This window comes from Dermacentor albipictus, chromosome 1 (assembly GCF_038994185.2).
Source record: "Dermacentor albipictus isolate Rhodes 1998 colony chromosome 1, USDA_Dalb.pri_finalv2, whole genome shotgun sequence".
Taxonomy (NCBI): Eukaryota; Metazoa; Arthropoda; class Arachnida; order Ixodida; family Ixodidae; genus Dermacentor; species Dermacentor albipictus.
Window position 1 is genome coordinate 512134013 of NC_091821.1, and position 14121 is coordinate 512148133.

A 14121-nucleotide genomic window follows, 5' to 3' on the forward strand; every position below is an offset into this window, starting at 1 on the left:
GCCCCCTGTAGCTGAAACCAGGATATAATTTTTGCCTGAACTGCAGCATCACTGACAAAATTTTTCTTTGCTAGAAACTATTTCAATTTGGTGGAGACCCAGCAGGGCGAAGTTTTGTCAATAATGGTGTGTTTCACGCAGAGATGTTCTTGTTTAGGTCAATGAGTGAACATTAGAAGTATATCAGCATACAATACAGATCTTGTTTGATTTGCAAAATAATTCTGACAGGTGGCATTCAATTGATTGGTCTAATTAAAAAGCACAAATTGACCAATGAGGCTGTACTACACTATTCCCATGTTTCACATCTGGAAAAAATACCTCTGCATCACTCTATCCGACAATATAAACTTTTTTTTTCTGATGTCCATGCCTCGTTTAAAATAAATTGTAACTGTGGGCAAACGTCGTGTTACTGTAAGAGCTGCCGCAAAAATTTGAGGGAATGTCTAATAAAAGTCTTCAGTTGTTCTTGTCAAGCTGTCCATTAGCCAACTTTTAGCATAACGTTAGCAGGGCTAACTGAAGTACTTCTAGACGTCCATGGCTACAAAATGTCTTGATCAAGACAGCTACTAGGCTTTTGAATTAGCCATTAAAGACATCTTTTAGACATCAAATAGCTGCTTGCGTGTTTCGTGGGTAGGTATGCATACAAAATAGACAACTTGGACCACAGGTACGTGACACAAGGCCTGTTAAGATTCTTTGCCAATCCTGCAGAATGGGTACCTGCCACTGGGTATTGTGGGGATGCGCGACTCTCGCGCATCCCCTGATGTTTTTCCCGCATAGCACGTCTCCTGTACTCCCGCTTCGCCGCGTGACGCCCGCGGCGGTCGATGTGGTTGAAGCGCAGTGCGAGAGATGGCGCGAGTGTTGCGATGCTAACGCCGCCGACAGGCGAGGTTACCTGGGCGCCGAACGGAAGGCGCTTGCTCTCTTTGGGTTCGGGAAGCAAGCGGGACGGACGTGCCGTGCCGCACGCCGACCGATGCTTCGGCGAGACCGTCTCGCGTGGCCGCCTTCGAACGCGCCACGATTCGCGTGACTATACACGCGAACGACCAGGCGTTGGGATCCAGCATGGGGCGAACATATTCGCTCGCTTCCGGTCGCGATGAGTCGGACTTCTAGATTTGTCGCGCGCCCATCGGCATGTTTTGTGGATAGCAACTCGGCTAGCAGGCATTGATCTAAGAAAGGTGCAATAAATGCCCTTGTGATTGTTTGCACTACTGTGTTGTCGTTCCTTTGTCCCAAGAGTACTGGAGAAGAACCCCACATCTGGTTGCCCAACGTGGAGCTCTTGGGGCATCGGACGGATAGATTTAACAGTTTTGCTTCGTTCGAGACCTTTGTTTGAACCGAAGCGTCGGCCTAGCGTGAATTTTGATCGCTAGCGTCGGCGGCGTGCTTTCTTGAGTGAGGTGACGGTGGCTGTAGTGTGTTTGAACATGTCAAGTGTTTTTTTTAATGACATTCGTCGGTACGAGAGCCACGTGGTCCGCATCCTGGGAGAGCGAGGCATAGCGCCCGCGGAGCATATTGGCAGGCCTGAAGCGAGTAAGTACGGAAGCCTCGTGGGTGGTCCGAATTTCTTATTTAAATAGCTTCTTCTATCTCTTTGACTCTGATGAAGTCGCGGCTCTGGGAGCCGGGTGGCCGCGGGCCACGGGTGCCACTACGGTCTGACTGGTATTGCGGCCTGGCACCGGACGCTCCGACACCGTCTGGGACGGTGGGCGCCGTCAACTCGGATGCTGTGTGCACCGAGCGGAGTAGGACCACCTAACAGAGCTGACGTCTCTTCGCGACTGCCTGCTTTGCGCCCATTCTGGGTGTTGTTTTTTGGATGCCGGTTGTTGTCAGGGTAGCGACGCTTTAGGCCTAAGGCTTTACGAAGCTGCCTGTCGCACGTGGAGGGACACAACCAGCAGGTGGACCGTGGCGTTGAGGTGTTGCAAGTTGCTTCCCTCATTCTAGTTAGGCTCGCGCGAATTGAAATTACTCGTTCGACTCAAGGAAGCGAGCTTCGTTCACGTGAACTTAGCATCTGAGTAGCTGCCCGAGCTTTTGCTAGCCGAGTTGAACATCGTACCACGTGGACGATGCGCATGCAGAATTTCTCTCCCTTGCACTATAGTGTTCGCCGAGTGTGTTGAGTTTACGCAGCGTGATTGGAGTCACCCCTGGCTTGCTGTCACCTGCACATCGCCTGCGCTGCTGCCCCGGACTACGATCGAGCCACCCCGGGCGATGGTGATGCTGTGGCCAGTTCGGCGGAGCGACTTCGGCGGCCTCCTGTATCCAGCTCACAACCCTTAGCGGCGAACAAAAGAGCCGGCGGTCACCGACAGCTACGGCGGCTCTGCCAGCAGGGCGCGTCGGCGCGAGCGACGCTTGCTCGTACCGACTACTGCGTCGTCTCCGGAGACCTGGCCTGGAATCGTGCCGTCAAGTCTACAAAGCTGCTGCTGTGAGCGGTGGACGCCAGCGGTGTACCCAAGGACAGTCGGCTCGCATGTTATGGACAGCGTGTAGACATTTCTTCGGCGCGACCACTGTTGCATGTACTATCTTGTTCGCGAAGCACAGGTTGACGTTAGACCGTGTCACATGTTTCGCCGGAATAAGAAGTGGGGATGCGCGACTCTCGCGCATCCCCTGATGTTTTTCCCGCATAGCACGTCTCCTGTACTCCCGCTTCGCCGCGTGGCCTGCGTGACGCCCGCGGCGGTCGATGTGGTTGAAGCGCAGTGCGAGAGATGGCGCGAGTGTTGCGCTGCTAACGCCGCCGACAGGCGAGGTTACCTGGGCGCCGAAAGGAAGGCGCTTGCTCTCTCTGGGTTCGGGAAGCAAGCAGGACGTGCCGTGCCGCGCGCCGACAGATACTTCGGCGAGACCGTCTCGCGTGGCCGCCTTCGAACGCGCCACGATTCGCGTGACTATACAGGCGAACGACCAGGCGTTGGGATCCAGCATGGGGCGAACATATTCGCTCGCTTCCGGTCGCGATGAGTCGGACTTCTAGATTTGTCGCGCGCCCATCGGCATGTTTTGTGGATAGCAACTCGGCTAGCAGGCATTGATCTAAGAAAGGTGCAATAAATGCCCTTGTGATTGTTTGCACTAGTGTTGTCGTTCCTTTGTCCCAAGAGTACCGGAGGAGAACCCCACAGTATGCATACAAAATAGACAACATGGACCACAGCTATGTGGCACAAGGCATGTTAACATTCTTGGTCAATCCTCCAGAATGGGCAGATGCTACTGAGTAGGTGCCGCTGAGTATGTATACAAAATAGACAACTTGGAGCACAGGTATGTGACACAAGGCATGTTAACATTCTTGGCCAATCCTCAAGAATGGGTACATGCCACTCGGTATGTATACAAAATAGAGGACTTGGACCACAGGTATGTGACGCAAAGGCATGTTAACATTCTTGGCCAATCCTCGAAATTGGATACATGTCACTGGGTAGGTGAAACTAGGTATGCATACAAGATAGACAACTTGGACCACATGTATGTGACACAAGGCATGTTAACATGCGTGGTCAATCTTCCAGAATGGATATATGCCACTGGATAGGTGCCAATGGGTATTTATACAAAATAGACAACTTGGATCACAGGTATGTGACACAAGAGATGTTAACATTCTTGGCCAATCCTGCAGAATGGGCACCTGCCACTGGGTATGTATACAAAATAGACAACTTGGACCACACGTATGGTACACAAGGCATGTTAACATTCTTGGCCAATCCTCTGGAATGGGTACATGCCACTGTGTAGGCGCCCAGATAGACAAATAGGGCAAGAGACAAAGAATTCGGCAATGGAAAATTGAAGAAGTCAGCTAGAAAAATCCGGCATCAAAAGGAGCTGCATGTGGACAAAAAAGTGAAGAGAATTGGACCATAGTGTGCATTGAGCTAAGAGCATTGAACTACACAGAAGTGAAGATGCCAGCAATAGAAAATTGAAGTTGGCTACATTGAAGCGAAGAATTTTGGTAGTGAGGTGTGTTGCTACATCGCTTCAAAGCTGATCACACTGACGTCGACAGTCATAACGAGGAGGGTTCTGCCAGAGGTTTGGCGAAATCAGCACCAATGGCTCAGAAACAAAGTGCTCTAGGGTGTTTAATGTGAACTGGTGGCCTCATCAGCTCGGCATAAGTCTTTGCCATCTGAGCCAAATGGGCAGCACAGTCAGTGTTTTTGTAGAAGAGAAACTATTACCATACCGCGACTGCAATCTGAATGGGCAGCAAAGTCAGTACCTTCATAAAAGAGAAACTAGTACCATACTGTGATTCACACAGAATTGGGACATCTGAGTCCTTAGTACAGTACCAATATTACAGCTGCATACTAATGTATGAAAAAGAAAATTGTGAAAGAAATTGTGAAGGCAGAAGAGACTGCAAAACTATAAGGCACAGGCAGAAACATCCAGCGTTGCTTGTGCTTTTCGCCATGAGAAGCTTCATTTCTAAGTTTCAGCAGCCTAATCCTCATTTTGATATGTACCAGTGGTTGCAATGGGACACCTTGCTGAAATGTATCCCCTTCACTCTTCGCTTGCTGCCATGCCATGCTCTGAAACGTTCTGCCTGGCATGTCATGCCACCAAGAAATACAGAGCCCTGATAGGTCAGCACGTGTGCGATACCCACAGCAAGTAAGAAAGAGCAGAAGCTTCTTACCTGCAGCACCTCCTAGTGCCTTGCCCAGGGTGGAGTTGATGATGTCCACACGGCCAGAGATACCAAAGTACTCCTCGGTGCCCCTACAGTAAATGTGGTCCATATCATGGTAAAGGAAAGCTTGCCTGTCAGACGGTGTGCAATAAGCTCAAAGAAAAATTATACTAGCAAGCAGGAACATACTACCTGCTTGGTTTCTGTGTTCTCTGTCAGTAAGCTTCCTTTATTTATAACTTTCCTGACTTCAGACATGGTTGCCTAGCACTAAAAAAATATCAGCAGGGTCCACCTCTAGATGACTGCCGACAGCAATGTATAAGTATTGATATAATATATCGACACAGCGTATTGCCACTGCTGAAATGAGTTATGTATGAAGCGTCTACTGCAACGAAACTCATCTAGTGCTGCCACCGACAGGCCTGAGGTGGCATCTGAAATGCATGCCATGCAGCTGCACGCAAATGCTGAGAAACGCATCAGGCGGCAACCAGGCTCCTCTCTCACACTTCTGGACTCGCGATGCCGTCTGATGACACTGCCAAGAAGTCCCCACATGACCTCCAAAACGTGAAGCGTGTCGAATTGGTACCTGCAAACGCTGAGAACTGTTCCCTTGTTAGGCACACACTAAGTGGCACATACACAATGGCCCAACTTCGTGAAAGGTTCATTGAAGAGCGGCACATACCCAGTGCATTTGTGGCACAGCCTGATAATGTGCCAGACTGCCGTCCTTGAGGAACCCTCGTGATGTGGGCTCAATTCCACTCAGCATCTGAGAAATTTAAGAGATCTTTTTTCATCATTGTAGAGCAGCGCATTCCCAGTCACGCATACCTAGTTATCCACGTTGGCGTCAAAGAGTTTCATTGAAGAGAGGCACATACCTATTGGCACATACCCACGATGATGGTGATTTATTGGCACCCCTTTAAAAAGAGGAAGTGACAGATAGTTACCTAGCCTGCTTCAGTTCATCAGGTATGCTACACATGCTTTTCATTTTAGCGTTTCTTTATACATCTCCTTAATCTATTTCTCTTCCTCAAAACTTCTGTATCTGCCTATGCCTATAATGGATCCAGTCGTATCAATCTCTCCCCTGCTTTTTTCCACCAATACTCTAAACGTCTCTTGCTTATCTCGACTGCTAACTGGTTGATGGTTCCATGCCAGAAGAAAAGAAGGTCAGGAACTTGGTGCGTGGTGTCAAGCAAGAGTTATCCGGTAGTCTAATACGCAACCAACCAAAGACCGTCGCAGAGTTTCTCACAGAAGCCATATCAATGGAAAAGGCACTACAGCAAATAACAAGGCAGTACAACTATGACGTGTGGACCCTATCGCTATACCCTAGGAAAATACCGACGCCTTGCGGGAGCTCATTAGGCTTGTTGTCCGAGAAGAGCTCCAAAAGCTTCAGGTGGCTCCGGTATCGGTACCACGACTCGCTCTGGCTGAGGTCGTCCAGGAAGAAATCAGGCAGGCAGTACAAGTCCCGGAGCGAAGCGAGGCACCACAGCCCAAGGTATGGCATCCACAGCCTCGCATGTCGTATGCGGAAGCTCCGCGAAGTTCGTTGTTTCCGACTTTTCACAATGCGCACGATGTTCCAGACTTTCATGGTGTGCACGCCGTTGAACAAGCAACTGCCGACTTCAGGACTCGCTGCACACCATTCATGGCTGAAACATGACTACCCCGCAAAAGCGACATGTGACGCACTGCAGACCGGAGACCCTTGTGTTTTCGTTGCGGTGAAGCCGACCACCTCTACAGGGCTTGTCCTTACCGCCGAGCTGGGCTCTGTGGATTTTCACTGAATGCGCCATGCCCGCGCAACGGTGAACGCCCCCTCGAGATTGAAGCACCTCGCGGACACCAGGAGCTCGTTTGGCCCACGATTCCTTGACCCCCGGTCACCGTCACCTGCCTGATACAGGTCTTCCAGCCCCGTCTTCACGCCGAGCGCAACAAGGCATCGCTCCGCCAGCCCTGCCTCCCAGAAAACTGAGTACAGCGACCTGCGGAGGTGAGGTCACTGACATTGGGAATGCTGAAGATCCTCCACTACGACAACCGTGAAATGACGTAATTGAGACGCAGAGAAGGCAGTGTAGTTCGGTGTCAGTATCTTGCGACGTACCAGTTACCATAGATGACCACGAAGTCACGGTGCTAATCGACACGGGTGTGGACACGTCTGTTATGAACCAGAATCTCGCGGGCACAATGAACAAAGTTTCGACGCAATGGACTGGAACTCAGATTCATACTGCAGGAGGGCACGTCATAACTCCAATGGGCCAGTGCACAGCATGAGCCAACATTCAGGGCTTCACGTACATCGGCGACTTCGTCATTCTTCATGAATGCTCAAAGGACCTCATACTCGGCATGGATTTCCTTCAGGCGAACGGTGCCATATCGACCTGCAAGAGTCCAGAGTTAGCTTCGCTGCTACGCAAGCCATAGCGAACAGTAATGACAATGCCAGTGACATCGCGCTTCGCGTAGCTGACGATCACGTCACATTGTCACCCGAAAGCAGCGTGCATACCCTTGTCCGATGCGACATGGAAGACGACACCGAAGGAATCGCTGAGGCCAACATCCCCCTGCTTCTTGAGCGCCACATTTGCATAGCCAGAGGGCTTCTTCATGTGCAAAACAAATGTTCAGTCGTTTTGCTAACAAACTTTAGCAACGAGTATCGGGATACTGCGAGGAACGGCAATCGCATTTCTTCGCGAAATCATTGATGTTACTGACATTGCCACATTGGAAATCGCATCGTCTCAGCAATCAGAGTTACCCAGCCTAAAAGAACAGATTCACGTTAACGCTGCTCTGCCAGACCATCAGAAAGACCGTCTATTGACGCGAGTGGGCACGGCGAAAGCGCAAGGCGCACATCGCTGACTATGCGTCTCGTTCTCCTTGTACAGGCTTTGTTCCTGTCATCCGCCAGCTCCCTTACTGCACCTTCAGTCAAGCCGTGTACAACAGAGACAACATGCGACATCGACGGTGAAGCTGCATGCGCTCCTTCATACACGGACGATGCAGTGATTACAAGTCACGGGTTCCTGACGTCAGCGGATTCAACTCCTATAAAGGCAGCACCAAACGATGGACTTGCCAGTGGGCACGGCGAAAGCGCAAGGCGCACATCGCTGACTATGCGTCTCGTTCTTCTTGTACAGGTTAGTTACAGTAATACAATACGCAGTGATGATAGATTTCTGATTGTACTGCCATGCCCACTTATGTGTATGAGTATTGCATATGAGTGTTTGAATTCTTGCAAGCTCTTAGTATGTGGCGATATAGAAGAGAACCCGGGTCCAACCGTCGAGGAAATGTTCCAGTCATTAATAAGTGGCCAACAGGCAATTAGAGAAGACATTGCTTCTTTGAAAGAACGCCTTAAGTCAACGGAGAAAGCGATACATGGTTTTGAAAAGCGTTTAAACAACTTGGAAGGCTTATGATTGAATTAAAAGCAAAAAAACCATGAGAACGAAGAAGTAAATGTGACTGTGACTGCAGTACGGGAAATACTTAAAACGCAACAAGAAAAACTTATTGATTTGGAAACCGCAGCCGCCGTTCGAATTCGGTAGTTTTTTGGAATTTCTGAGGATCCGAATGAAACAGAAGCGGTACTGTGGAATAAGGTTGTCCGGGATGTCTTTCAAGATAAGTTAGGAATAAACTGCACATCTGTGGCGCGAATTCACAGACTTGGGAACGCACCCAATCGAAGACCAGTCATTGCGTTCTTACAGGATTATTCTGAAAAACAAGCACTCTTGAAAAACGCACGCGAATTGAAGGGAACAGGCATATCGTTGCAAAATGATTATTGTGCAGACACGCTGCGCAAGTGCCGTCTGCTCTGGAGCAGTGTGAAGGAAGAAAAAGACAACGGAAGAAAAGTTAGGCTTATTCATGATAAGATTCGCGTTGATGACGACTTGTTCTTTTGGGATGACGTACAGCACACACGGAAACTCATTGCAAAGAAAAAAGAGAGCGCAGAATTGCGACCAAACCACACCTACTAGCAGTCACAGTCGAAGCAGTTTCGGCTGCTTTCATTACATGCCCAAAGTATAGTCAACAAAATAGAGAAACTGCAAGATATTTTACTAGTATACGATCCTCATGTGTGTGTTATATCAGAAACTTGGTTCCACGACGGGGTACATGATGATGAACTCGTTTCGCCAAACCACCAGCTGTTTAGAAAAGATAGGTCCTACCGAGGTGGTGGCGTCGCAGTTATTGCAAAGGATAGTGTTGTTGTAAGGGAATTAAATCAGGCAGATAATCATGAAAGTTTGTTTTTGAGTGTCTCTGTTTGGGGTGTGCCAATCATATTATGTTCCGTGTATCGGACACCAAATGCTGATGATCACTTTATGCAACAGTTATATGATCACCTTTTGAAATATAGAGAAAAAAACTTAATAATTACTGGTGATTTTAATCTCCCACAAATAGAATGGCAAAATTGGAGTTATGGACACAGTCTTTCCTCTGACTTACTCATTGATATCATGCTAACTTTCAGTCTTCAGCAGGTTGTCAGTGTATGTACTCGGGGAGGGAATATTCTTGACCTCTCATTCCTCAGCGAAGTCTTTGGTGAAGGAACCGTCGAAATAGAATCTGGCATTTCCGACCATAAACTGATTTCTTTTTTGTCACCGATGACCGTGAATAATGTCAGACTACCCCGAAAAGACACACAGATTAGGGATTATGCTAAAGCACATGATGAATCAATTATTGATTACTTGGACCTGCACCTTAACATTGTCCAGGATGATGTCGAGCTTTCATGGCAAAGGTTCAGGGAGACTGTTACTTATTGTATTGAAAGATTTATTCCATTGAAGGCGGTCAAGAAACATCCATCAAACCCTTGGATGAACAGAGATATCATTCAAACTAGGCAGAAGCTGAAAAGAATGAAACGAAAACATAAAAAACAAGGAGTTCGCAAGTCACACAATTAAAAAATGAATTACTGGGAAAAGTGGAAGCTGCGCGAGAAAGATTCTTCAGTCATAGTCTTGCTGATTTCATTTCAAATTCTCCACAAAAGCTTTGGCACTATTTAAGTCAGTCAAAAGAGGCAGAATATAAAATAAACAATAATGGTAAAATTATTGAAGACGCCCACATAATTGCTGAGCATTTTAATGATTACTTCAGCAGTGTATTCTCGGACCTAGATGATTTCGAACGGTCCAATACAAATAGATCTGTCTTGCATGATATAACGATTTCCCGAGAAGGTGTCTTGGAAATGCTCCTTAATATCAACGTTAGGAAATCTGCAGGCCCTGACAAGCTTCCGAATGCGTTTTTACGAAGGTATGCGGAACAGATATGTGTATTCTTAACAGATTTTTTCAAATTATCCTTACACTTAGCAGAGATACCATCAGATTGGCGTAAGGCAAGAGTTGTCCCAATTCATAAAAAGGGCGACCATCTCACAGTGTCAAATTATCGTCCTGTTTCTATTACAAGCACATGCAGCAAATTATTGGAGCACATTGTTGCAGGCTTTATTCGTCAGTTTTTGACAGATCACAATGTCCTATCCGCACTACAGCATGGGTTCAGAAAGGGATTATCGACTTCAACTCAGCTTGTGTCAGTCGTTCATGAAATCTCTGAAGTACTTGACTCGCCCGGACAAGTTGACATGCTCTTTTTAGATTTTAGCAAAGCGTTCGATAAGGTACCCCATGGAAAATTATTCTACAAGCTCGAGTGCATTGGTCTTCCATTAAATATTATATCATGGATCCAAGCCTATCTCCGACACAGGCAGCAGTTCATAGAAATTAATAAATGTTCCTCAAGTGTCCGTCAGGTAACTTCAGGCGTACCGCAAGGCAGCGTATTAGGACCGCTTTTATTTTTAATCTATATTAATGATACAATAGACGCAATCCCCGATGTGCATGTCAATCTATTTGCGGATGACTGCGTCATATTTAAAAAAATCGCTTCATGAAATGATCACACATGCTTGCAGAAATAGGTTATGGCAATTTCCAATTGGTGCAAACTTTGGGGCATGGAATTAAGCGTACATAAAACAGCCTCGCTGCGAGTAACAAGAAAAAACGAACCTAGTGTTACGTTTTGCCTACGACGCGCGGTATGCCGGCGCGGATTCAATGGACGCCGGGGCTTCGTTCAAAGCGGCGGACATTTTGGCCCGTTCGGAGCGGCCGCGACGCATCCCCGCCGAGCGCGTCCCGGCATGTTTCAGTGCCACGTGTCTTCGTGTGTGCGTGTGTGTGTGTGTGCCCATGCTTGTCAAAGCGCGGCAGCCGGGGAGAGGAGCTCCCCAAGTGTGAAGCGAGGAGGTCTGACCGGCACCGGCCCGGCTGATGCGTCACTACACTCGTCTCTACATGTCTCAGTCCGTCCGTGCCTCGCTGTCACGTGGTGTCATGTCGTGACCTTCCTTCTTGCCCGCGACGCCAAGAGTATAAGAGCAGCTGCCCCCGGAGGCCAGGAGAGAGGCTCCGATTTCTTCTGTTGAGTAACGTGCTCTCCCGTCTCTCCACTTCGGTCGACCTGACCGCCCGCTCTTTGCGATGCTAGAATAAACAAGTTGTTCTGTTAGCAGTCGACTCATGCTTTGCCGGGACCTTCGGATGCTTCCAGTGTGCCCCAGGCCGCCAGGCCAACGCTACCCTTGGGGCTTGCGACCCATTTGCAACAACGGGCGCCAACGGTCCGATTGCAATAACGGGTGTCAGCACTGAGGTTCCAACAGCTGGTGGCAGCGCTGAGATTCCAACAGCCGGTGCCATCGGTGCGGTTCAAACAGCTGGTTGCCAGCGGTGAGATCGCGACAACGGAGGCCAGCAGCGAAGATATGCGGTTGACTGTATGCTGAGCAGCACAACGACCATCCGGGAGCAGTGCAACGAGCCCTGTGTGATGACTGGTTGCCTGCAGCGGAACGACTGCGCTGAATTCTTGGCTGCTGTGAGGTTTGGTGAGTGCGGGACTTTCTTCTTCTGAGTTTTGCCAGGCTTTTGTTAGTGTTAGAAACAGAGCTGGTAATTGTGGTTGTCATTGCTGCCGGGTTAGTTTGCGGCAAGACAATAGTAGGCAGTAGAGAAAGCAGCATTCAGAGCAGCCATGGATTTGAAGTCGTGCAAACCGAAATTGTTGGAGCTTGCAAGAGAGTTGGCTCTGGATGTCTCAGACAAACTCAGAAAACCAGAACTGCTAAGGGCTATTCTTGAGTTAGGAGCTGAGGATGACGAGCTGTCGGAATGCCTTGAGACCATTGAGGAGAGGGAGACGGCAAAAAGACAGGAACGCGAACTTAGAGAACAGAAAGAGAAAGATGAGCGTGAACGTAAACAACAGATAGAACGAGAGCAACAAGAGAAAGAGGAGCGTGAACGTAAAGAACAGATAGAACGAGAGCAACAAGAGAAAGAAAAAGAGCGAGAGCAACAAGAGAAAAAAGAAGAGCGTGACCGTCAACACGCTTTGGAAATGAAGCGTCTCGAGGTAGAGATGGAACGCGCTCGTAATGGAAATCAGGCACACGGTGCAGGAGAACGAGTATTGTTCAAAATGACTGACCTGATGCGGCCGTTTAAGCTTGGAGAGGACATTGGTTTGTTCCTGGTTAACTTTGAGCGAACGTGCGAGAAGCAGGGGTTCTCTCGGGAAACGTGGCCACAGCGCTTGCTCACTTTGTTACCCGGCGAGGCGGCCGACGTAGTCGCTCGCTTGAATAGAGAGGAGGCAGAGGATTTCGACCAAGTGAAATCGAGTCTGCTAAAAAAGTACAGGCTGTCCGCGGAGGCGTTCCGTCGGAAGTTTCGAGAAAATGAGAAAGGCAAAAGTGAGTCATATACAGAGTTTGCCTACAGGCTTATGTCAAACATGCAGGAGTGGCTCAAAGAAGAGAAAGCGTTTGGTGACCACGAGAAAGTTCTGCAGTGTTTCGGGCTAGCACAGTTTTATAGTCGGTTACCTGAGAACGTGCGCTACTGGGTCTTGGATAGGCCAGACGTTAGTACGGTGGCTAGAGCCGCTGAGCTAGCCGAAGAGTTTGTGACGCGTCGGGCTCGCGGAGCTAAGGATGGTCAAAAGGGTGAATTTGGCTCCAAGTTTGAGAGGCCGAAGTTCACGCCCATGAGAGCAAAGGGGGACACACGTAGTGCGGACGCGAGTGAATGCAGTCCGACCGAACGTAAGGAGACAGCGGCAGCCGAAGCCGAACGCAGAAAGCGGTTCGAGGCGAGGCAAGCGCGCGTGTGTTATACGTGCCAGAAGCCGGGTCACTTTTCGGCGCAGTGTCCGGAAACAAAAACAAAAGTCGTGTTTTTGTCATTATGCAGCACTGACGAGAACATGAAGCTTCTCGAGCCTTACATGCGAGACCTCCTCGTGAACGGGAAGGAGTGCCGAGTGCTTCGCGATTCCGCAGCTACGATGGATGTAGTTCACCCCTCTTACGTAGAACCCGATATGTTCACGGGCGAGTGCGCATGGATTAAGCAAGCCGTGGAAGCTCATAGCGTGTGTCTGCCCGTAGCAAAAGTGCTTATTGAAGGTCCTTTCGGAGCACTTGAGACGGAGGCGGCAGTGTCATCTATGCTGCCCGCCGAGTACTCGTACCTATTTTCGAACAGGTCCGATCACCTCCTGCGCGAGAAGGGGCTTTTGTTTGGTGAGGCTAGCGTTCAGGCCTTGACCAGATCGAAGGTTCGGGAGCTCGCTGCAAAGGCGGTAGTTGTGGGGCCGACGTTGTCGAACAATGAGAAAGGGTCAGAGGCGCAGCAAGCTGATATTCAGAGCACGCCCGAACTGAATAAAATTGAGCCTGTAGCGTTAAAGGCACCAGATACTGGACAGGAAATTCCCGATGCGGGAAAGTTAGAAGAGCTATCTGCAGATTTGCTCATCGCGCCTACGTCAGACGGACTTAATAGGTTGCTAAAAGTCAGCCGGTCGGCTTTGATAGCCGAGCAAAAGAAGGATGGCAGCCTAGAAAACATACGCTGCATTGTCAAGGAAGGTATCGCCAAGAAAAATGCTCGCTTTGTGGAAAGAGGTGGGGTCCTGTACCGGAAGTATATAGACCGCAGGGGAGTGGAGTCCCGTGACCTTCCTTCTTGCCCGCGACGCCAAGAGTATAAGAGCAGCTGCCCCCGGACGCCAGGAGAGAGGCTCCGATTTCTTCTGTTGAGTAACGTGCTCTCCCGTCTCTCCACTTCGGTCGACCTGACCGCCCGCTCTTTGCGATGCTAGAATAAACAAGTTGTTCTGTTAGCAGTCGACTCATGCTTTGCCGGGACCTTCGGATGCTTCCAGTGTGCCCCAGGCCG

General features: G+C 49.2%; 1 protein-coding gene across 2 annotated transcripts in view; it reads right to left on the reverse strand.

Moving 5' to 3' along the window:
• Positions 1-14121, reverse strand: part of Gcat (Glycine C-acetyltransferase) — a 121365-nt gene that overhangs the window by 22247 nt on the left and 84997 nt on the right. For both annotated transcript variants that reach the window (XM_065437153.2, XM_065437152.2), the window contains exon 7: positions 4724-4806. In XM_065437153.2, the coding sequence (XP_065293225.1) occupies positions 4724-4806 (83 nt within the window). The remainder of the gene's footprint in view (positions 1-4723; positions 4807-14121) is intronic.